The 24176-nt window shown below is 45.2% G+C and overlaps 1 protein-coding gene across 2 annotated transcripts in view; it reads left to right on the top strand.

The window, feature by feature from the left end:
* The window catches only part of SUSD1 (sushi domain containing 1), a 274290-nt gene that overhangs the window by 234744 nt on the left and 15370 nt on the right, over positions 1–24176 (top strand). For both annotated transcript variants that reach the window (XM_068234304.1, XM_068234305.1), the window contains one exon: positions 8725–8821. In XM_068234304.1, the coding sequence (XP_068090405.1) occupies positions 8725–8821 (97 nt within the window). The remainder of the gene's footprint in view (positions 1–8724; positions 8822–24176) is intronic.

The following is a 24176-nucleotide window of genomic DNA, read 5'->3' on the forward strand; positions in this document are numbered from 1 at the left end:
ATAAATCATTTCTCCTGCTCCGAAGCCGCCCCGGCTTTGCTGCACACACAGTCAGAATTCCAGAGCTCCGTGTATTTTCCTTACATCATGGTGTGCGATGAGACAGTGCTATCTCCTGAACATACAATCTTCAGTTTAACGCCAGTGGTGTAGAGAAACATGGATCACAATGTAGACACAATTTCTGATCCAGTAAGGTAAACATTTTAACAGAATTATTTCCACTTTACAACTCAAGCTGGGCTAAACAATGTATTGCTGGTCAGACTCTGTTAATGACTTGAGACATTCCTTCTCCTCTCTCCCCCTGGATTGTAAATCTTAAACAGAAAGATAAGGGTTTTTTTTCCTTAGAGAGATTTATGACAGCCCGTTCTAAGCTAAATCTTAACCCCTTGCTTGCTCATTTTAAAAGGCATCAGTATGGTCTGCAGTAGTATGAGATAGACAACTTCTCTATAATTATAATTGCAAATGTACTGTTGTATACTTTTGTATTGTTACATTCTGTTTTGTATACCAAAAGTAATAACATATACTAAAAATTAAAAACCGTGTTGGCAAACAGTAAAAAAAAACCTGTGAAAGAATCAGTACAATAAATAATATAAAATAAAAGCAACAGATCTGTGATTACAGAAGAGCAGAGAGGGAGATGAACGCCACTGTGCTACTTCATGCCTGGTACACACCATGCAATTTCCCATCAGATAGACGGGTCAAATCGATTATTTCTGACAGGTCTAATCTGATTTCTGATCATTTTTCTAATCGACTTTGTATAAGTGATCGGAAAATCGATTCAACCCATCTATCTGGTGCATACCAGGCATTAGGGACTCACTGCTCTGACAGGAAAAACAATCATTCATCATTTTTCAGAGAGAAAACATTCATGGGTATACACTAGTCACTAAAACAGGCATTTCCTCCTGCAAACAAGTGATCGTAAAGGCTCATACACACATCAGACCATAGTCTTTGGAAAATGAAAGATCACAGACCAATTTTACCCCCTTCCATGTAGTATGAGAGCCATACCTACACAGTCTATTCTATGGAGCTGAACTCCCCATCAGACAGAAATCTTTGCAAGATGCTGCACACACAGATGCTGTAGACATTCAAAAGATCAGTATCTGCAAAAGATCTGTTCCTGTAAAAGATCCGTTCCTGCAAAATGCATTCATAGTCTATGATATCTGCAGATCATCATACACACCTTGTTTAACAGACATTCATCTGCAGATCAGATCCACCAGGATGGATTTTCAGATCTGCAGATGATTGTCTGATATGCAGATGAATGTCAGTTAAACAAGGTGTGTATGATGATCTGCAGATCTCATAGACTATGAATGCAGGAACGGATCTTTGGCAGGAACAGATCTTTTGCAGATACTGATCTTTTGTGTCTGTACAGCATCTGTGTGTGCAGCATCTTGCAAAACAAATTTTCTGATGGGGAGTTCAGCTCCATAGAAAAGACTGTGAAGGTATGGCTCTCATACTACATGGAATGGGGTAAAGTTGGTCTGTGATCTTTTATTTTTAAAAGACTATGGTCTGATGTGTGTATGTGGCCTTAGTCAGGGTGTTGGACAGAATGATATTGAGTGAAGGTGCATACACACATCAGACCATAGTCTTTGTTCCTGCAAAAGATCCGTTCCTGCAAAATGCATTCATAGTCTATGATATCTGCAGATCCTCATACACACCTTGTTTAACAGACATTCATCTGCAGATCAGACAATCATCTGCAGATCTGAAAATCCATCCTGGTGGATCTGATCTGCAGATGAATGTCTGTTAAACAAGGTGTGTATGATGATCTGCAGATATCATAGACTATGAATGCATTTTGCAGGAATGGATCTTTTGCAGGAACAGATCTTTTGCAGATAGTGATCTGTTGCATGTGTACAGCATCTGTGTGTGCAGCATCTTGCAAAGATTTCTATCTGATGGGGAGTTCAGCTCCATAGAATAGACTGTGTAGGTATGGCTCTCATACTACATGGAAGGGGGTAAAATTGGTCTGTGATCTTTCATTTTCCAAAGACTATGGTCTGATGTGTGTATGCACCCTGAGTGTGTGTGTGTGTGTGCGTGCGTGCGTGTGTGTGTGTGTGTGTGTGTGTGTGTGTGTGTGGGGGGGGGGGGGGGGGGGGGCGGCAGGGGGCGGCGGGTGGTGGTACCGGGCCTAGGGCACTGGGAAGTCCAAATCTGGCCTTCATTCCAGTCCCACATCACACAGAGGCTACTTGCCTGTAATGTGAATCCTGTCCCTGCCAGTCTCTCACACAAGTCTGCAGCAGCCCTCCTGGAGTCTAGGGACTGTCGAAAACTTTTCAACCTGTGTAATACCTTACCTAGCTGTCCACATGCAATCTTTACATTGGTGAGAGAACAGACAGGGTTTTTTTTCTGTGGACTCTGCAGGAGGCAAGCCTCTGCTTTGCATCATGTTGTGTACATTTGCAAGCTTGATAATTGTACTTTTATTTCCCTCAGCCAGCCTAGTGCTTCACATTGCCTTATACAAAAACCTGTTTGCACCAGGCACTGTACTAGCCCTAAATCATTAAATGAGAGGCAGCCTGGGGAAAATCTCCCCCATCCCCTCTGGCCAGTTCATTATGGCTTGCCTTGTGGTTAGTGGTTATCGGTTTCCCCAGAAACACAGACACAATTCTCTTCTGATCTGTTTTCTTTTCCTCTCTCTGGGCATCATGGTCATGAGGAGGGGTGGGACAGGAGTGCACACTGCAGATCCCGAGATAACACTAGTTAGGGAATATCATACAAAGTTATATTGTAGACAAAAGGTTTGTAGATTCCTTATTATTGGCTGAGCAGATGCTGTCATTAGAACCTTTTCTCTCCGCAATCTTAGTTTTCAGTTTCTAAGGGCAGGAAAAATAAACTTTTTTTCCCTTGAAGCCGCCCTCTAAATAAATCTCCCACTTTAGGCAATTGCCTGTTAAGCTGGTACTTAGAGTCGCCTCTGCACTCCCCTCCCCTCTCCTAGTGCCTCCCTCCTTCCTTATGCAGAGTCCCAAGCAGAACATAAATGAGAGATTACTCACCAGCACTTGGCACTCCCTGATGAGATCTCCCTTCATTTAGGGGCACCACTAGCTAAAGAGGGGAAAGAGGGTTTCTCTGGCTACTTAATACTAAGTGGTACCTGTAGCTATCTATGATGGGCAATGGAAGTAAGGGAGAAGTGACAGCTTGGACAGCCAGCACACTTGCGGTGCAGCTCAGCTGGAGTTTGTAGGTTCATGGAGGGTGAAGTCTAGGGTGCCAGGACATCTGTGCCTATAGGCTCCTGTGATGTAAATCTGGGCCTGGCCACACTTGTTTTATGACCCTTGTAAGATAGGCACCCAGAGTGTGAGAGTCACCAGGGTAGGCAAGGGAAAGGGTGTGAACATTGGGCGGGCCGCATCAAAGTTTTGCTGGGGGGGCCCAATGATTTGCAGTTACGCCCCTGGGACCATTACTATGCAAGTACGTTCAAAACGTACATGGAAGTACACCTAGTAATCCTACTCTGCTGTGAGATGGGCCCCAAGACCGTGAAGGGCACCAAAGGAAGGCAAGGGAAGGCGTGTGAGCATTGGAGGGAGGGCTATCATCGTTATGCTGGGTGGGCCCATGAATTGTAGTTACTCCACTGGTTGGTGGTGCTTTCTTAAAATACTGATTATAAGGTGTTATCATTAAGTTGCTATAGTGTTTGCAGATCCTTTCCTTTATCTCCATAGCGTTTCCACTGAGAATACATAATTTGCATTACACAAAACTCAAAGGAGTAATATTCTGATATAATAAAATTACTGGAACTAAATAAGGAGTTTAGATAATCTGTAATGGTTAAGGGCTCTGCCTCTGACACAGGAGACCAGGGTTCGAATCTCGGCTCTGCCTGTTCAGTAAGCCAGCATTAATTCAGTAGGAGACCTTGGGCAAGTCTCCCTTACACTGCTACTGTCAATAGAGCGCGCCCTAGTGGCTGCTGCTCTGCTCTGGCACTTTGAGTCCGCAAGGAGAAAAGCGCAATATAAATGTTATTTGTCTTGTCTTGTCTAATCATAATAACAATGTCCAAAAAAACAAGTTAGGCTAGGTGCACAGTGGGCATTGCGTTCCCTGTGACAGCAGGGATGCAACGGATTTGGAAAGCAGCGCAGTACGTTATCCACGTGTTGTGTCATATACAGTGAAGCATACAGTCAATGAGAAGTATGCTACGCTGTTACTTTTAATGCATACTTATTACAGGGCAGTGCATTACGATGTAGTGTGGCAGCCGTGCTACTACATGACTGTTATGCCGCACTGCAACCCACACTGTGAACCTAGGCCTTATTAGTTATTTCTTTGATGTGATTGTGTTGTCATCTTTACTATAATCAAATTTCACCAACACAATGATAAATGCAATTCTTTACAAATTGTCCTTTCAGATGAACTGAAAGCTGAATTAGCCTTTCAGCATGGCCGGATTTCAGGCAAGGCCACAAAGGCCATAGGCACCAGGAAGCAAGGGGCGGGCTAGCACACTCATGCAGTTAAGCTGCAAAACCTTCTACAAAAGTTGGGCAAGTGTCTGGAACTCATGGGATGAAAGGACAGCAAACATGGGCAGCTCATTGACTGTGACTTGAGCTGTCACTCATCATCGCCGTCGGCTGCTCTTCAAGTCCCACTCCGCCCTTCACCCAGCTCCAATTTATCAGAGCGGAAAACGTAGATTTGACCCATAAATGGAATCCAAATTATAACCATTCCGATCATTTCAAATGTAATCAATCCACAAAAGAGATTGATAACACGATTGACCAATTGGTCGTTTTTAATTGATTGGCACCATCAACACTGTCCAAGCCAATCAAATGGAAGATTGATCGTTCAGTAAAATTGCAACATTAATATGCATCTTTAAATACATTGGTTACTGGGACCAATGAAAGTGTGTGTGTGTAGTAGGGGGTTTGCTGTTTGTTTGGCAGCGGCTGGTGATAGTGGCCTTGGGCGGTAACAAGTACAAATCCGGCCCTGCCTTTCAGTAAAACTAATATGGTTAGTTGTCAGATGTATTAATTACTTATTAATAAAGTGCATCTGAATCTCATTAAATCCATATTTGTAAGCTCAGATGATAAACATCAGACTGTTGTAAGCTATCCAAAAATGTGTTCCCAGTTATTAATTCATGCAAAACGATTAGAATTCATTGTATATAGAACAGTATAGCAGCACTTGAAAAATGTCAAAATGGCAACGACCTCCTAGGAAGGTAAAGATAATGGCTTCAGTTGCTATTACAGGTACCATATTGGAGCAGGCAAATATGTCTCTAGCTGTCTCTTATTTGCATAGCAATGAAGACAAGTGTGCAAAATGGGCATTTTATGCTGCTATTTGCTGTTGTGAATAATTAAACAGGTAAACAGAGCCAGAGATTCATTCCTGCCAGCAGGCTCCACTGAGGTCATAATCTATCATACTGCCATGTAATATTCATACAATGAAATAGTAATGCTGATAGTAAATATGTAATCACTGTTGGATGCCGAACAGCCTCCATGGAAAAATTAAGTGAATAATGCATTTGATGCTTTGGAAGTTATCAAATTCTCGGATGAGTCCTCAGATGCATAAAGTGATAGTCACATGTGAATTGCTTTTGCGCCAAATGCTGCAGGATGTCTGTTCCTGATCATGTAAACAGTTTTGGCAAAGTAGGCTGGGAGATTTATGCGTCAGTCACTTTATAGCATACAGTTGTCTAAGTGTCCACTTCTTGATCTAGTTATGAGGGAATTTCCCACGATTCTTTTATTGTAACATTATTTCTCCTTACTTGGGAATTGAGATCACTGTACGTCTTTACAGTTTTAAAAGTTTTAAAAACAGTTTTATTCTGGTATGTGTCTTTGTCTTATTTAGTTGTGGAACAACCAGCATGGCAGCTCATGTCCCTGGTGTGTTGCACTTGCCTAGGGGAAGAGGGGGGTGTAGCGTTATACATTCTGCAGGTCCAACCACTAAAGTACCTCCCTCATGTTCAAAGGCTGCAGAGAAACAAAGTTAATATATGTAAAATGCAGGGTTTTCATTTTTTTTTTTAATAATTGTATATGTTGGTGGTTTTGATTTACTAAGGTTCGTCTGGACTGAAGACATCATGCCAAACTGTCTGGAATTACTATTAAATGCTTTGCAACTGTAGCCTGGGAAAAATCTGACCATAGAGTTGTAATGAATTAGAGGTTGTGTGATTGAAGTTTTGCAAAACTACATTTAATTTTCTAATGAACCCAGATTGCAAAAACATCATGACCATGCCCGGATTTACCTCACAGGAGCCTATAGGCACAGATGTCCTGGCACCTCAGACTTCAACGTCCAAGAACCTACAAACACTAGCAGAACCGCACCGCAAGTGTGCTGCCTGGCCCAGCTGTCACTTTCCCTTACGTCCCTTGCCTGTCATAGGTAGCTACAGATGCCCCTTAGTATTAGGTAGCCAGAAGTACCTCAATATTAAGTAGCTAGAGGTGCCCCAAGTATTAGGTAGCTAGAGGAGCCCCTGATGGGAAGGGAGAACTCATCAGTGGAATGCCTAGAACCAGGTGAGTGACCTCTCATTTATGCTCTGCTCGGGACTCTGCATAGGGAAAGAGGAAGGAAGGCACTCGTGGAGGGGAGTGAGCTGCTTTTACATCATCAGACGCCTGTATGGTAAATCTGGCCCTTATCATCACTGTGTTGGTGTTGCACAAAACCAAAATGACACAACCACTAATTCAGGACCTTAGAAGTGATCCAGAAGTGTATAATAAAATGAAACCTGGCTAGAAAAGCTCTAATGCGCCCCCCCCTCCCCCCCCCCCCCCCCCCCCCCAGGTTTTGGTTATCCTGAATCAGCTCTTCAGCCCATATGAACACAATGTAACCCCCTTCATGGCCAGTGGATAACATAAAAAGAGTGTGCCTGCATATTCATTAGCTTAATGTCTTCACAAAGACATCTACAATTGCAAAAGCAAAAACAAATAATAATAATAATTATGAATTATGATATAATAAGGGAGCAAAACAGTAATAATAAGATACCTAAATAAATTCTCACTTAAAATCCATCTGATCCGGCACAGCTTTCAAACTATTAATAACAAAGCGAATATATGAAACCCAAGCTTTTGAATACTACAATGCATTAACGACTGAGTGTGTCTGAACCGACCCACAAGAATAAATTCAATGTCACTATTGTCCACCTTGAGACAATTTTTCTGCAAGACAATGCAGCTCTAGATGCACTATGGATACCAGATCAGATTGTTGGTGCACAGCTGTTAATCAAGATGTGCCTTGTACCTTTATCTACCTTCATATGGATGTTGAATTTCACATAATGATAAGAATTAGGAGAAAGGTTACATTATTTACACATCACAGCCAGTTGCCATTACCTCTGAGAAGAACTCATAACTGTCTGTGTTGGGATTGTTTTAGCACTGGTACCAATATTTTTTTTTTATTTCTCTATTATTTTGAAGTGCTGGTGTTTAACCATGTATTTAAAAATTATTATGATGTATTTGACATCCACACTGGCCAAGAAAGACTAAGAGACTACATACTGTATATCTTGTGAACCTTGCCATACCGTGACAGGAAATTTTGGCGCACAGCACCTATGCTACTTTCTGGCTGAAGTTCTGAAGTTCTATGCTGTCTCTTCTCTCTGCAATGCCGATTACACTACTTCCTGATTCAGTGTAATCGGCATTGCAGAGAGTAGAGACAGCATAGAACTGTAGCTCTAACGTTTGCTGAACACCAGAGCCGCATACTGGGGAGGTGAGTGATCAGCTGTATCTTCCGCTGCGCTGACTGCCATTAAAAGGAGGGTGCTCCCGAGGTGAGGAACAGAGAGTAGGAGTTGGCCCCCACTCCCTGCGCACATCTACTACACTTTTCTCAGGGCAGCTATTGCCTCATCCCGCCCTATGCTTTACATGGATAATAATAAAATGCTAACTGACTTTTAAAAAAAAATATCGTTTTATCTATAAAACGGAAAATAGCGTTTTACCAGAGATATCGTTCAGCAACTGTGCGCCATTCTTTCCCCGGCGCCGCTTTTTACTGTATGCTGCCATACACAGGTCACTAATAGCCCAACTTTGGAAGTGACTGAGCAGTTTCCATTTGGAAATTGGTGGGTAAAAGCTACTGATGTATCCCATTATCTCACTTCTCTTCAAGGTCGTATTCAATTAAAATGATTGAATCTGCCAGAAATGCCGATCTATGTATGACCACCTTAAGATAACTGTTACACTAGCTAGCCTTTTATGGCCATATCATAGGTCAATATGGGGATGACTTTGTCCACTAGAATGGGGATCCACTGGATTTGATATTCCTAGCAGAATACTAATGATTTTTCCCATAGTGGAAATCTACCTACTGTTCCATGACACCTGAAATAAAGTGTATGCTTGTTTTTTCTAACCTTTGAAGAGATAGATAAGTGATCATCAGCTCATACGTCTCACATTTATTAAGGCTGGACGTGGCAATCAGAAATGGTGTAACTACAGTATAGTGCCATAGGCCCCAGTGTTAGTTACTTATTGGTGGAGACCTATAGAAATCCATGAATCCATGAACCATTGTCTTATTTGTGTCTTTCAGAGCTGTCAACCACCAGTAGGCATCACCTGACTGGGGTTTTATTAGCATCAGTTGCTTTAGCGTGCTTCATATTGTTCATGTCCTACTCTGTGGCACGGTGAGTATTTTTCTTTTACATACAGTTTGCATACAGATTATTTATTTTGACATAAACTGAGTGACTGGATTGTGGACATGATAATATTCCACTTTTCTGGTTAAGGCTGGGTAGCATGTTAAACATATATGGTATATATACAGTACATATATCAATAAACAGGGTGGCAGGACAAGCAGTCACACACAGTAAAAATATGTAACCTCAGCTCAGCTCACTTAATGCCAGTAGATATACCTAACACTTAAAAAAAAAACAAGGTTTTTGGTTTTGCACATCCATAGCCATGAGGACAAGCCCAGAGTTGTTGCAATACCACACATATGTTGTGGTCCTGCCCTGATGGCAGATACTTAAAGCGGACCTGAACTCAGATCCTCCTCTTTGTTCTAAAAAATAAGCTACAGCATAATAAATAATACAGCATAATCCTACTAATATAATAAATGGGAAAGTTCGGATGTTTGGATGTTTAGATGTTTGGATGTTTGTTACTCGATCACGCAAAAAATGGCTGAACGGATTTGAATGAAATTTGGAACACACAAAGTACACTACCTGGAATAAAGTATAGGATACTTTTTATTCCCATAACCAAAAAGGGGGCGGAGACAAATACAGATTTCACTGGAAAATGTAAACTGCAGTGTAACGATTGGTGTCAGCAACAGCTTTTCTGATTACTGGTGATCTGCAGTATCACCACTAATACAGATGCTATATCTGATTATATGGTGATCTGCAGAATCACCAATAATGGTGATATAGCGTCACCAAGGTACTTGATATGTGTAGGGTGTTTGGTGCAACAGTAATACAAAGAGCACAGGCAAAAGATCAGGATACCCTGAGGAGCAGGAGACTCTGACTGCATCAATGTAATTCACAAGAATGATTCAGATACTACTGCAGCCGAGGATCTCAAATGCTCGGAGATCACGGTCTGCAAGGAGATTGAATTACCTGAGTGTGAGAGGTGATTCAGACCTTACTGCAGAAGTATATTCCCGAGGAGCGGGAATAACAAGAACCCCTCAGCCTGGGCTAGACCCAGTGCTGAGGGTAGAGTAGTCAGGCAGGCAGATTCGGTAACACACGGACAGAGGCAGTACAGGAGCAAGAGGCAAGATCAGAGTAGTGTCACAGGCAGAGTTCGGCAACTAGATCAGATAGGCAACAGCACAGAATCAGAAGACAGTTAAGTAGTCAGGCAAGCAAGAGGTCATAACAAATAATACAGTTCAATAGTACTTTAAAGAGACACTGAAGCGAGAATAATTCTCGCTTCAGAGCTCATAGTTAGCAGGGGCACCTGAGCCCCTGCTAAAGCGCCGCTATCCCGCGTCTAAACGGGGGTCCCTTCACCCCCAACCCCCCCCCCCCCCCCGCAAAATCAACAACCAAATTGGTCGTAGATTTTGCTGCTCCTAGAGGCAGGACTAACAGCTGCAGCCCTGCCTCCAGTCGCGTCTATCAGCGGAGCATCGCCGCCTCTCCCCCGCCCCTCTCAGTGAAGGAAGACTGAGAGGGGCGGGGGAGAGGCGGAGATACGCGCTGACAGACATGCGTGGGGCAGGGCTGCGGTGGTTAGCCCTGCCTCAATCCGGAAGAGACCCCCCGCTGCTCGGAGGGGTTTTCGGGGGGTCAGGGACCCTCGTTTAGCCGTAGGATAGCGGCGGTTTAGCAGGGGCACACATGCCCCTGCTAACTATGAGCTCTGAAGCAAGATTTATTCTCGCTTCAGAGTCTCTTTAAGCTATCAAGGAATCTGACTAAGTGTGGATCCCCAGCTCCTGCTGGTTCTAGCACACTGTGGGATCTGACTCAGGTCTGAGAGCTAACACATATAGTATTCGCAACAGCAGACAAGGATCAACTGACAGGCACGGTCTATGTATACTTGGAGCACTCCTTAGCTCCACCCCAATCACTCAACCAATCAGAAGGGCGGCTGGAGTCAGCTGACCGGCTGGTCAGCTGACTGCCCTTCTACTTGCATAAAGGTCCTGTCGCCTTGCGTGCGCGCACGTGACCCTCAGCCTCTGTGTGTCAGAGAGTCTATGCACAATGTCAGAATGTCAGAATGTGAATGTGTGTTAAAGGCTGCCGGCTGCGTTGCGGGAACCGCCGCCATGTCGCCGGCCGCAGCGGCGGTGTCCCTGCTGCCTTGCGACACAGGCGCTGTGCTGGGAAATGACTGTGCGGTGGACACCGCCGGCTGAGATGTAGAGACCGTCGCCATGTTGCTTACCGCGGCAGCGGTACTTCTGCTAGCCCTTACAGTACACCCCCCCCCCCTTGAGGAGTGGACTCCGGACACTTCCTACAAGGTTTCTCAGGATGTAACTGATGAAACCTCTTCCTCAATTTCTCAGCATGCATGCGATCCTCTGGAACCCAAGATCTGTCTTCCACACCATACCCCTTCCAGTGGACCAGATACTGCACAGAATTCTGTACCCGACGAGAATCCAACATTTTTTCAACCTCATACTCTGTCTGGCCCTCCACTACCACTGGGGGAGGGGGGGGAGAGGAATCCACATACACTGCTGGATTCAATAAAGAGACGTGGAATGATCTCCCACTTCTCATGCTGGCTGGGAGATCAATCACATAAGAGACATCATTGATCTTTTTGGCCACCGGATAAGGCCCTATGAACCTGGGACCCAACTTGGTGGATGGTTGTCTGAGTGCCAAATGTCTGGTAGACACCCATACCATGTCTCCTGGGGCAAAGTGCCACTCAACAGACCGTCTCTTGTCGGCCTGTTTCTTCTGATTTTGAAAGGCTACTCCTAAACTTTTCTTCACCTGTCCCCAAAGCTCCTTTAAAGCCTTCTGCCAATCTTCCAGGGCTGGGAAGGGAGAGGAACACACTGGCAATGGGGAAAATTTAGGAGACCTTCCTGATACAACCTGAAAAGGGGACAACCCCGTTGAAGAGCTTTTCAGATTGTTGTTGCCAAATTCTGCAAAGGGCAAAAACTTAACCCATTCTGTTTGCGCATCTGCCACATAACATCTGAGGAATTGTTCCAGTGCCTGATTAACCCTTTCGGTCTGCCCGTTGGTCTGTGGGTGATACCCAGACGAAAAGGACAGGTTCATACCCAAACTATGGCAAAAAGCCCTCCAAAACTTCGACACAAACTGGACTCCTCTATCAGAAACCACATCATCCGGGATTCCATGTAACCGGAAGATGTGTTGTACAAAGAGATCTGCCAACTCTTGAGCTGAAGGAAATCCTTTGAGAGGAACAAAATGGGCCATTTTGCTGAACCTGTCTACGACCACCCATATGACAGACATACCTTCGGACCTGCGGAGCTCGCCGACAAAATCCATGGACAGATGTGTCCATGGTTCACTTGGCACTGGCAAGGGTTGTAGGGTACCCACCGGAGCCTGGCGAGAAGGTTTGCTCCTGGCACACACAACACACTCTCTGACAAATTCTTTACAATCAGAGGCCAATGAAGGCCACCAAACACACCTCGTGAGAAGATCCAGAGTGCGAGTGACACCAGGGTGACCTGCGTTCTTATGGGCATGGAACAACTGCATGATCCGTAATCGGAAGGGAAGTGGTACAAACAGAACCCCTTCCGGTTTCCCTTCCGGAGTATCTAGCTGGTAGGTAGCTAATGCCACTGCCCAATCCTCCCAGGTCTCAGTGGCAGCTAGCACCACCTTGCGAGGTAGAATGCTCTCGGGAAGTGCGAGCTGAGCTGTCTCAGGCTCGAAACATCTGGAGAGAGCATCTGCCTTGACGTTCTTACTACCTGGGGTGTACGTGATGACAAATCTGAAACGCGAGAAGAATAAGGACCAGCGGGCCTGTCAAGGACTAAGCCTCTTGGCTCCTTCAATGTACTCCAAGTTCTTATGGTCAGTATATACAGTAATAGTGTGTTCTGCTCCTTCAAGCCAATGACGCCATTCCTCGAAGGCTAGCTTGATGGCAAGGAGTTCCCTATTACCCGCATCGTAGTTTCTCTCAGCAGGGGAAAACCTGCGTGAGAAATAGGCGCAAGGGTGTATCTTGCCCTGCGGCCCCGAGCACTGAGACAACACAGCCCCCACCCCAATTTCCGAGGCATCCACTTCAACCATGAAGGGGAGGGTGACATCGACATGTCTCAGTATGGGTGCTGAGCAGAACAAACTCTTTAACTGAACAAATACCTCCTGGGCCTCTGTGGACCAATGGTGAGAGTCAGCCCCCTTCTTGGTCATGCGAGTGAGGGGTGACACTACCGCAGAGAAGCCCTTTACAAACCTCCTGTTATAATTGGCGAAGCCAAGAAACCTCTGGAGTGCCTTTAAACCCACAGGTTGTGGCCAATCTAACACAGCTGAAACTTTTTGCGGATCCATAGAAAGGCCAGTGGTGGAAATGACATAGCCTAAAAATGAAACTTCGGTGACCTCAAAAAGGCATTTTTTTCCAACTTGGCATAAAGTGAATTCTGTCTCAACTTCTTTAACACATATTTCACGTGATTCCTGTGTTCAGTCAGATTAGGGGAAAAGATCAGTATATCATCCAAGTATACTAATACGAATTTTCCCAGAACCTCTCTAAAAACCTCATTAATCAGTTCTTGGAAGACGGTCGGGGCATTACACAACCCAAAGGGCATGACCAAGTACTCGTAGTGGCCATCGGGCGTGTTGAAGGCCGTCTTCCACTCGTCACCATCTCTAATGCGTACCAGATTATAAGCACCCCGTAAATCGAGTTTGGAGAAGATGCTAGCATTGGTTATCTGAGCAAACAGGTCGTCAATCAAAGGTAAGGGATAACGATTCTTTACAGCGATTTTATTCAAACCACGATAATCGATACATGGTCTGAGACCACCGTCTTTCTTCTGTACAAAAAAGAACCCGGCCCCGGCTGGAGACCGAGAAGGACGGATGAACCCCTTAGTCAAATTCTCCTTAATGTATTCCTGCATAGCAAGCTTCTCAGGGCCTGACAGATTATACAAATGGCCTCTAGGGGGCATGCAACCTGATCTCAATTCAATCGGACAATCGAAGCTCCGATGAGGTGGGAGCTTATCAGCCGACTTGGGACAAAATACATCTGAAAACTCAATATATTGCTCTGGTACACCCTTGACTTGAACCTTGGTAGCACGGACTGCAACTTTCTCCAAACAATGAGTACGACAATGCTCTGACCAACTCAGTAATTGGCCCGAGGACCAGTCAATTTGAGGAGAATGTTGTTGCAACCAAGGAATCCCCAGGATGATGGTGGAGGTTGCCATCTGTAACACAAAAAACTGTAACTTCTCCTTATGTAAAACCCCTATGGTACACACTAGAGATGGGGTTTGTGAAAGAGGGTGTTTACATTGCAGAGGGGAGTCATCTATGGCAGTAACCATGAACTGTCGGTTCAAGGGAAGCATAGGAATTCCCAATTTTATTACTAAATCGTAATCAATGAAATTGGCTTCAGAGCCAGAGTCCACGAATGCATCAGTAGTGAACACCTGACCCTCTTAGGTAATGGAACATGGAAGATTTACTCGATTCTTATTTAGAGGTAAAAGTGGCTCGCCCATGGTATTACCTCTGACTACACCTAGGCGGCAGCGTTTCCAGACTTCTTTTGGACAATTCTGCACTACATGACCCACCTCAGCACAGTAAAAACATAAACACTCGGATCTCCTGCGCATTTTCTCAATCTGCGTCAATCTAGAACGACCAACCTGCATTGGTTCGAGGGGACTCAGATGGAGAGGAAGCATACGAGACAAATTTCACCTCCCTACTCCCACGAGTCTGTTTCTGATAACGTAGGTGTCGATCCACTCTAACTGCCAAGGAAATTGCTTCGTCTAGAGTCTTTGGATCAGGATGCCCTAACAGTAAATCAGAAACTGGGTCAGAAAGTCCAGTCAGAAAGCGGTCTAACAATGCGAATGTTCCCCATCTAGTGGAACCCGCCCACTTCCTGAATTCAGCGGCGTACGCTTCAACCGTGTTACGTCCCTGACTGAGATTTTTAATCTTCCTCTCAGCAGTACTAGCCCTATCCGGGTCGTCATATATCACGGCCATAGTCTTAAAGAATTCCTGAACTGAGGTTAGTGGTGCCTTATGCTCTGGAGGCAACCCATATGCCCAGGTCTGTGAATCACCAGACAGTAGGGTCTTAATTAACGTAACCCTCTGGTGTTCAGATCCTGGCAAGTTAGGCCTCATTTCAAAATAGGAAAGGACACGGTTCTTAAAATTCTGAAAATCGGATGTATGCCCTGAAAACTTTACAGGTATATCCATTTTGAGATCTGAGACAGAAGGGGATTGTACTCCTTTTACAGCATTTTGAAGTTCCTGAACAGACTCAGATATTTGGGTAATTTGTGTCTGTTGAGTATTGACCACCCTGGTTAGAGTGTTTACAGCGGTGGTCAGGACTTCCATCTGGCTGTGCAGTATATCCATTATGTTTGGTCTGCTGTTCTGTAACGATTGGTGTCAGCAACAGCTTTTCTGATTACTGGTGATCTGCAGTATCACCACTAATACAGATGCTATATCTGATTATATGGTGATCTGCAGAATCACCAATAATGGTGATATAGCGTCACCAAGGTACTTGATATGTGTAGGGTGTTTGGTGCAACAGTAATACAAAGAGCACAGGCAAAAGATCAGGATACCCTGAGGAGCAGGAGACTCTGACTGCATCAATGTAATTCACAAGAATGATTCAGATACTACTGCAGCCGAGGATCTCAAATGCTAGGAGATCACGGTCTGCAAGGAGATTGAATCACCTGAGTGTGAGAGGTGATTCAGACCTTACTGCAGAAGTATATTCCCAAGGAGCGGGAATAACAAGAACCCCTCAGCCTGATTTAGACCCAGTGCTGAGGGTAGAGTAGTCAGGCAGGCAGATTCGGTAACACACGGACAGAGGCAGTACAGGAGCAAGAGGCAAGATCAGAGTAGTGTCACAGGCAGAGTTCGGCAACTAGATCAGATAGGCAACGGCACAGGATCAGAACACAGGAGAGTAGTCAGGCAAGCAAGAGGTCATAACAAATAATACAGTTCAATAGTACTTTAAGCTATCAACAAATCTGACTAAGTGTGGATCCCCAGCTCCTGCTGGTTCTAGCACACTGTGGGATCTGACTCAGGTCTGAGAGCTAACACATATAGTATTTGCAACAGCAGACAAGGATCAACTGACAGGCAGGGTCTATATATACTTGGAGCACTCCTTAGCTCCACCCCAATCACTCAACCAATCAGAAGGGCGGCTGGAGTCAGCTGACCGGCTGGTCAGCTGACTGCCCTTCTACTTGCATAAAGGTCCTGTCGCCTTGCGCGCGCGCGTGACCCTCAGCCTCTGTGTGTCAGAGAGTCTATGCACAATGTCAGAATGTCAGAATGTGAATGTGTATTAAAGGCTCCCGGCTGGGTTGCGGGAACCGCCGCCATGTCGACGGCCGCGGTGGCAGTGTCCCTGCTGCCTTGCGACACAGGCGCTGTGCTGGGAAATGACTGTGCGGTGGAAACCGCCAGCTGAGATGCAGAGACCGCCGCCATGTTGCTTACCGCGATGGCGGTACTTCTGCTAGCCCTTACATGCAGCCATTCTTACACTGTTAATGGTAGGGTTCTCAAACTTTGCACAGTTGGTCGCTGGGTGACTGGGATTAATATTCAGAAAGGTGGGTGGTGTCTATAAAAGCCAATCAAAATTAACCTATTGATTTTCAAGGGGAATATTTACATTGCTGCCATTTTTGCACTGTTAATGGCACAAGCCTCAAACCTGGTACAGTTGATCATTGGGTTACTAGGGTTCAATTTCAGAAAGGGGGTGGAGCCACAAACAGCCAATTAAATTTGTTTCATTTCAATGCACATTATTGATGCCAAACACCGCAAAGATCACAAACTTGGTAATTGATTAATTGTGTGTTAGGGTTAGAAAAGTGGGCACAGCCAACACCAGCCAAATACATAAAAGGGCAATGCCGGGTCATAAGTGGGCGGAGACAAATACAAATTTTACTGGGAAAATGTAAACAGCAGCCATTGTTACACTGTTAATGGTAGGGTTCTCAAACTTTGCACAGTTGGTTACTGGGTGACTGGGATTAATATTCAGAGCCACAAACAGCCAATTAGATTTGTTTCATTCCAATGCAAATTATTGATGCCAGACACTGCAAAGCTCACAAACTTGGTAATTGAGTAATTGATTCATTGTGTGTGAGGGTTAGAAAAGTGGGCACAGCCAACACCAGCCAAATACATAAGCGGGCAACGCCGGATCATAAGTGGGAGGAGACAAATACAAATTATACTGGGAAAAGGTAAACAGCAGCCATTCTTACACTGTTAATGGTAGGGTTCTTAAACTTTGCACAGTTGGTTACTGGGTGACTGGGGATAATATTTAGAAAAGTGGGTGGAGCCTACAAAAGGCAATAAAAAATTACCTATTGATTTTTCAGGGGAATATTTCATTGCTGCCATTCTTGCACTGTTAATGACACAAGCCTCAAACCTGGTACAGTTGATCATTGGGTGACTGGGGTTTAAATTTATAAAAGGGGGTGGAGCCACAAACAGCCTATGTGATTTGTTTCATTTTAATGCAGGTTATTGATGCCAAAGACCGCAAAGCTCACAAACTTGGTCATTGAGTAATTGATTAATTGTGTGTTAGGGTTAGGAAAAGTGGGCGCAGCCAGCACCTGCAAAATACATAATCGGGCAATGCCGGGTCATCAGTAGGTGGAGACAAATGCAAATTTCACTGAGAAAATGTAAACTGCAGCAATTCTTACACTTTTAATGGTAGGGTTCTCAAACTTTGCACAATTGGTCACTGGGTGACTGGGAAAAATATTCAGAGAAGTGGGTGGAGCCTACAAAAGCTAATCAAAATTCACATATTGATTTTCAAGGGGAATATGTAATTGCTACCATTCTTGCACTGTTAATGGCACAAGCCTTAAACCTGGTACAGTTGGTCATTGGGTGATTGGGGTTCAAATTCAGACAAAGGGGTGGAGCCACAAACAGCCAATTAGATGTGTTTAATCTCAATGCAAATTATTGATGCCAAAGACCGCAAAGCTCACAAACTTGGTTATTGAGTAATTGAGTGTTAGGGTTAGAAATAGTAGGCGGGGCCAAGACCAGCCAAATACATACCTGAACAATGTTAGGAAATAAGTGGGTGGAGAAAAATACAAATTTCATTGCGCAAATGTAAACTGCAGCCATTCTTACACTGTTAATGGTAGGGTTCTCAAACTTTGCACAGTTGGTCACTGGGTGACTGGGATTAATATTCAGAAAAGTGGGTGGAGCCTATAAAAGCCAATCAAAATCCAGGTATTGATTTTTAAGGGGAATATTTAATTGCTACCATTCTTGCACTGTTAATCATCTGTACCTGGTACAGTTGGCCATTGGGTGATTGGGGTTCAAATTCAGAAAAGGGGTGGAACCACATCCAATCAGATTAATTTTATTTCATTGCAAATTATTGATGCCAAAGACCGCAAAGCTCACATACTTGGTCATTAAGTAATTGTGTGTTAGGGTTAGGAAAAGTGGACAGAGCCAACACTAGCCAAATACATACCCGGGCAACGCTGAGCGTCCAGCTAGTAAAGAAATAAAAACATTTCTTTGTTACAGCTGATACAAATGCTGCAATAAATCTGTGGTGTGTCTACTTCCTGCTTTCATGGAAGCAGACATAAGATTAACATCCTTTGTCTAGCTCCTCTAATAAACATAAACACGTCATACTTACCTCCCACGCAGTCTGCTCATCAATCTCTTTCTCTTCTCTCGTGTTCTTTATGTCCACTGGGATTGATGGAATTATCTGTCCTCCATTTTAATAATGGTGCTTGCACTGCAGACAGTGCGTCACTCAGACCTCAGGATCAGCGGCGACCCGACCAGTAGTACGAGCGGGCGCCGGACGCACCCGCTCTATATGCGGAAGTGATGTCACTTCCGCATATCAGTGCGGGCGCTGGGTCCTACCGCCCGCACGATTGGTCGCCGGCTCGCCGCCTGATTGAGGTCTGAGTGACGCGACGGCGGCTGGAGGAAGCCGCTGACAGAGGGGGTGGCGGCTGGGGAAGAGATCCGTGGCACCCCAGGACAGATTGGGGGCACATGCTCCTCCAAAATAGGGCTAGCGACGCCCCTGGTGATGACCCCGTAACAGCTTCAGGGTCAGCACTCCATTAACTTGTAATATCACCCACCTGAGCCATAGGGAAACATGGACATTGAGGGTCCTTTTACACTCGATGCAGTTTCATGTGTTGCTATGTGTTGAACTGCGTTTTTTTTACCATAACAGTGCATTGTGAAAAAGCTTCAGTTTTTCAGCTTATAGGAGTCGATGCATAAAGCATTACCGCATGCGGTAATGCTGAAAACAGATGACTTTACTGAGCACTCGGCAAAATGTCAATTCATAAAAGCAGTTGCCGCATGAAAAGCTGAAATTCCCGAGCAGTGAGGTAAATTATCGCCTTGTGCGGTAATTATCTCAACACATGTCAGTAAATGTCAGTTAATGTCAATTCATAAAGATTAGAGCAGGCGGTATTGGCACAGAGTATACCGCTTTGAAGAGGTGATAAGGGTGTGGTAAGAGCAAAGTTCATGGGGACAGATCTCCCAGGCAGCAGCAGCAGCAGCAGTGAGATGCACCGGCGTAACAATAGGGGATGCGACCCCTGCCCCCGCGGGGCCCCCCTAGGGCCCACTCAGGGACTTTTGGGGGGCAGGAGAGGTCGCAACATAAGAGGAGAGCGTGGCTGCAGATCGGTGGGGAGGGGGGACATTCCCCCCCTCCCTCACCTTGGGCTCTGCTCTCAGCTCTTCCCTCCTGCAATTTTTAGTGACAGCGGGCGGGCGACAGCAGGCAGGTCACATACCTCCTTCGCCCCGGAGGTCTCCAATGTCTAAGAGCTTCATGCTACTTCCTGTTTACACAGGAAGTGACATGAAGCACTTACTGATCGGAACCTCCGGTGCGATGGAGGTATGTGACCTGCCTGCCGCCGCCTGCCCGCTGTCACTAAAGATTGCAGGAGGGGAGCTCTGAGAGGAGAGCCCAAGGTGAGGGAGGGGGGGGATGTCCCCCCTCCCCACCGATCTGCGGCCACGCTCTCCTCTTATGTTGGGACCCCTCCTGCCCCCCAAAAAGTCCCTGAGCGGGCCCTAGGGAGGGGGGGGGGGCTGGAATTTTTTTTTTGCATGGGGGCCCGGGGATTTCTAGTTACGCCCCTGAAACAATGCTTCCTGTGAATACCCTAGGCTGTGTTTTTAACCTCTTGGGTACCTGTTTTTCAGATGGGTATTTCACATCAGAAAGCCTGCATGTGTAACATTTCTTGAAGTTCTTCTAAGCTGTGGCAATTAAATGGATTTTTTAGAAAGACTAAGGCTTCCAGTTCCAACTAGATTTAGTTAGAACAGGAAGGAATTGTTGTTAGAAAAAAATGGTGAGCTTCTGTAAGGAACTGACGGTGAGGAAAGTATGTGATATTCATTGGCAGGTACATCAACATCATGTGTTTATTTTAAATAATGTTACTTGGTTTAGGTTCCCTTTAAGGCCTGTTTTTATTATGGGCTTGTTTTGTTTTTTTGAAGATGAGAGTGATCCATGGGCAATTTTTGTGATAAAGATTTAAATTATGAATCGACTTCACGAGTGACATTAGCAGTTTTTTTCTGTCTATGAACCATTTTTTCAAACGTGCAATCTGGGTGGCCAGGAAAGGAAGGACAGCAAGCACATTGGGGTGGTAACTTGCAAAAAGGGGGTAGTGAAGTCTTCCCTCTCTTTGAAAGGGTGTAGTAACAGGGGCATGGCCTGGAGTGTGTTATGTATTGATGGCTCGGTTTTAAGGCGCCGAAATGATTTATGCCTATACAGTCCCAATGTGTAGAATTGTCTCAGCTTGAAAGACACCCTTATCTCAACTTTGAGGGAATCTTCCCATATCAGTTTTCCCCCAAAAGGAGGTGAGGAAATAATATGATGGTTTTATGGTTTAAAGAGGAATTCCAGTGAAAATAATGTAATAAAAAAGTGCTTACTTTTTACAATAATTATGTATAAATGATTTAGTCAGTGTTTGCCCATTGTAAAATATTTCCTCTTTACATTCTGACAGTTTATCACATGGTGACATGTTTACTGCTGGCAGTTAATGTCACTGGAAGGAGATGCGGCTTGCATTTTTGGCATTTGGAAACAGCTGTTATTTCCCACAATGCAATAAGGCTCTCACAGTGTAATGTCAGTACCTCAGTGCTGTGAGGCACTGACATCACACTGTGGGAGGGGTTTCACCACAAAACCAGCCACACAGAGCTCCCTGATGATCCGTTTGAGAAAAGGAAAAGATTTTTCATGGGAAAGTGGGTATCAGTTACTGATTGGGATGAAGTTCAATTCTTGGTTACGATTTCTCTTTAAGCTGTTCACCTCCTTAAAGTGCCTCTGTCACGAAAATCTTAAAATTTTAAATGTATGTAAACATATACAATTAAGAAGTACATTTCTTCCAGAGTAAAATGAACCATAAATTTATTTTTTTCCTATGTTGCTGTCACTTAGAGTAAGTAGTAGAAATCTGACAGAACCGACAGGTTTTGGACTAGCCCATCTCCTCATGTGGGGTTCACAGAGATTTGGTTATTTTCAAAATGCACTTAGTGCGCGCTATGCGCGCTGCCAAAATGCGCACGGCAGCGTGTATAGTCTGAACGAGGCCTTGAGGGCAGAAATCAAATTGAATGCTAAATTGCAGGCCTAAAGTGCTTTAAAACATCTTGCATGTGTATACATCAATTAGGGAGTGTAATTAGAGTACTGCTTCACACTGACACACCAAACTCACTGTGTAACGCACCGCAAACAGCTGTTTGTGTAGTGATGGCCGTGCTGGACTGGTGCGCACCATGACGAGAGTGCAGGTGATGGCGGCTTTCCAGCCCATATGGTCACCGGGCTGAGGTAGCTGAATGACAGAACAGTGACTGTCCAGCTGATCAAATTTGGTCTGTCCACAATGAAGCAACAACCTTATTATCTGGGGTGTGTCCCCCCCCCCCCTCCCGGCGAGACACCTATATACCCGGCAGTCATTGCTTCATTGTGAAACGCAAGCCCCTTCACCGCGGCAAGGTAATGATCACGAAGGGGAATTGACACATGTACATGCCTTTTGTTTTGTTGTTGCAGCTGCAGTGTAGCCAGAAAAATTAGGCAGGCATGTACATGCACCAGCGGCCTTAAAAATTCAGGAATCCATCTGGAGTCCTGGACCCTGTTGGTGGTGGTGGAGAAGGCAGTCAACCAGCCTGCGGGCAGAGGTGCTGTGTGGGGAGCGACTTAGTCTTGGGGCAGGCAGTCACACGGCGTGCAGGCAGAGATGCTGTGTGTGGGGACTGACTTAGTCTTGGGGTGGGCAGTAGCCCTCCAGGATCCATGCCTTATTCATTTTGATAACTCTTTTGTGACTTAGGCGACTTCTCTTCTCAGTGACAATGTCTCCAGCTGTGCTGAAGATCCTTTCTGACAGGGCAAGACAGAATTTGGATGGCAAATTGTGACAGCTCTTGCCACAGGTCAAGCCTGCGCACCCAGTAGTCCATCGCTGCTCATACTGTCGATGGTTCTTTCTCTACCATTGTTGAAGAAAGCGCACGGCCGGGGAGTCAGGGTTCGATACCGGTCCGGAGTTGGAGCCCGAGAAACGGCTACCACCACACATCCAAGGAAGGCAGAAGGCATGGCATGCAAGTCCATAGGTAGTGACAAAAAATAACAATACAGGAGGACTTTCGAGGCCCTGCTGTATATGACACTACTAATCGACTTTACTACCTTTAATGAGAATCTGTTATGGAGGGCAAGTCTGCCATCCATTCAAGTGAAAGGTATGCACTGACTGCCAGGTATAATACAATGTGTAGTCACAGATGCAGTGAAAGGTATGCAGTGACTGGTATTACAATACAATGTGCAGCTGTCACATAGGTGCAGTTAACAGGTATGCTCGGAGTGGTATATTACACTGTGTGCACACACACAGGTACTGTGAACAATTATGCAATGACTGGTATTACAAATGTGCACCTGTCACACACACACACAGGTACCGGACAGGCACAGTGACACTGCGTGCGCTCACGTAGGTAGGTAGGTGCACTTAAGTGAACAACAGGTAGTAGGTATATGCAGTGATGGATATTACAATGTGCACCTGTCACACACACAGGTACCGGACAGGCACAGTGACACTGCGTGCACTCACGTAGGTAGGTGGGTGTACTGAAGTGAACAACAGATAGTAGGTATATGCAGTGATGGGTATTACAATGTGCACCTGTCACACACACAGGTACCGGACAGGCACAGTGACACTGCGTGCACTCACGTAGGTAGGTGGGTGTACTGAAGTGAACAACAGATAGTAGGTATATGCAGTGATGGGTATTACAATGTGCACCTGTCACACACACAGGTACCGGACAGGCACAGTGACACTGCGTGCGCTCACGTAGGTAGGTGGGTGCACTGAAGTGAACAACAGGTAGGTATATGCAGTGATGGGTATTATAATGTGCACCTGTCACACACAGATAGGTAAAGGACAGGCACAGTGACACTGTGTGCACTCACGTAGGTAGGTGGGTGCACTGTGAACAACAGGTAGGTATATGCAGTGATAGGTATTATAATGTGCACCTGGCACTGGCACAGTAGTAATTATACCACCAAGGGGCCAAAGGCCAGCTGCGACTGACTGACAGGGTAGTATGTAATGCAAGTGGGCCACACACACACACACACACACACACACACAAAAAAATAGATCACAAGAACAAGATTAGCTCTCAAAAGAGCTGTTGAGGGGTGCTTTTTTAGCAATAAGAAGCAAGCTAAGAAGCATACAAGAGCCTAACTAAGCTTTCCCTATGACAGTCTGCAGCAGCTTTCCCTTCTCTAATTAATGCAGGCACATGAGTGAGTGAAAAGCCTGACGCTGCCTGCCTTTTATAAGAGGGGGAGTGGCTTCAGGAGGGAGTGTAGCCTGATTGGCTACAATGCGCCTTCTGACTGTGATGTAGAGGGTCAAAGTTGACCCTCATGATGCACTATGGGGGCAAACCGAACTTCCGGAAAAGTTTGCGGTTCTCCGCGATCGTGAACCCCGGAAGTTCGCCGGGAACCGTTCGCTTTCCATTGGAAACCTGCGATCACGGTACGGCGGGGAGATTATGTATGGGAATATTGTTCCCA

The sequence above is a fragment of the Hyperolius riggenbachi genome, chromosome 1, assembly GCF_040937935.1.
Source record: "Hyperolius riggenbachi isolate aHypRig1 chromosome 1, aHypRig1.pri, whole genome shotgun sequence".
NCBI classification, from domain to species: domain Eukaryota; kingdom Metazoa; phylum Chordata; class Amphibia; order Anura; family Hyperoliidae; genus Hyperolius; species Hyperolius riggenbachi.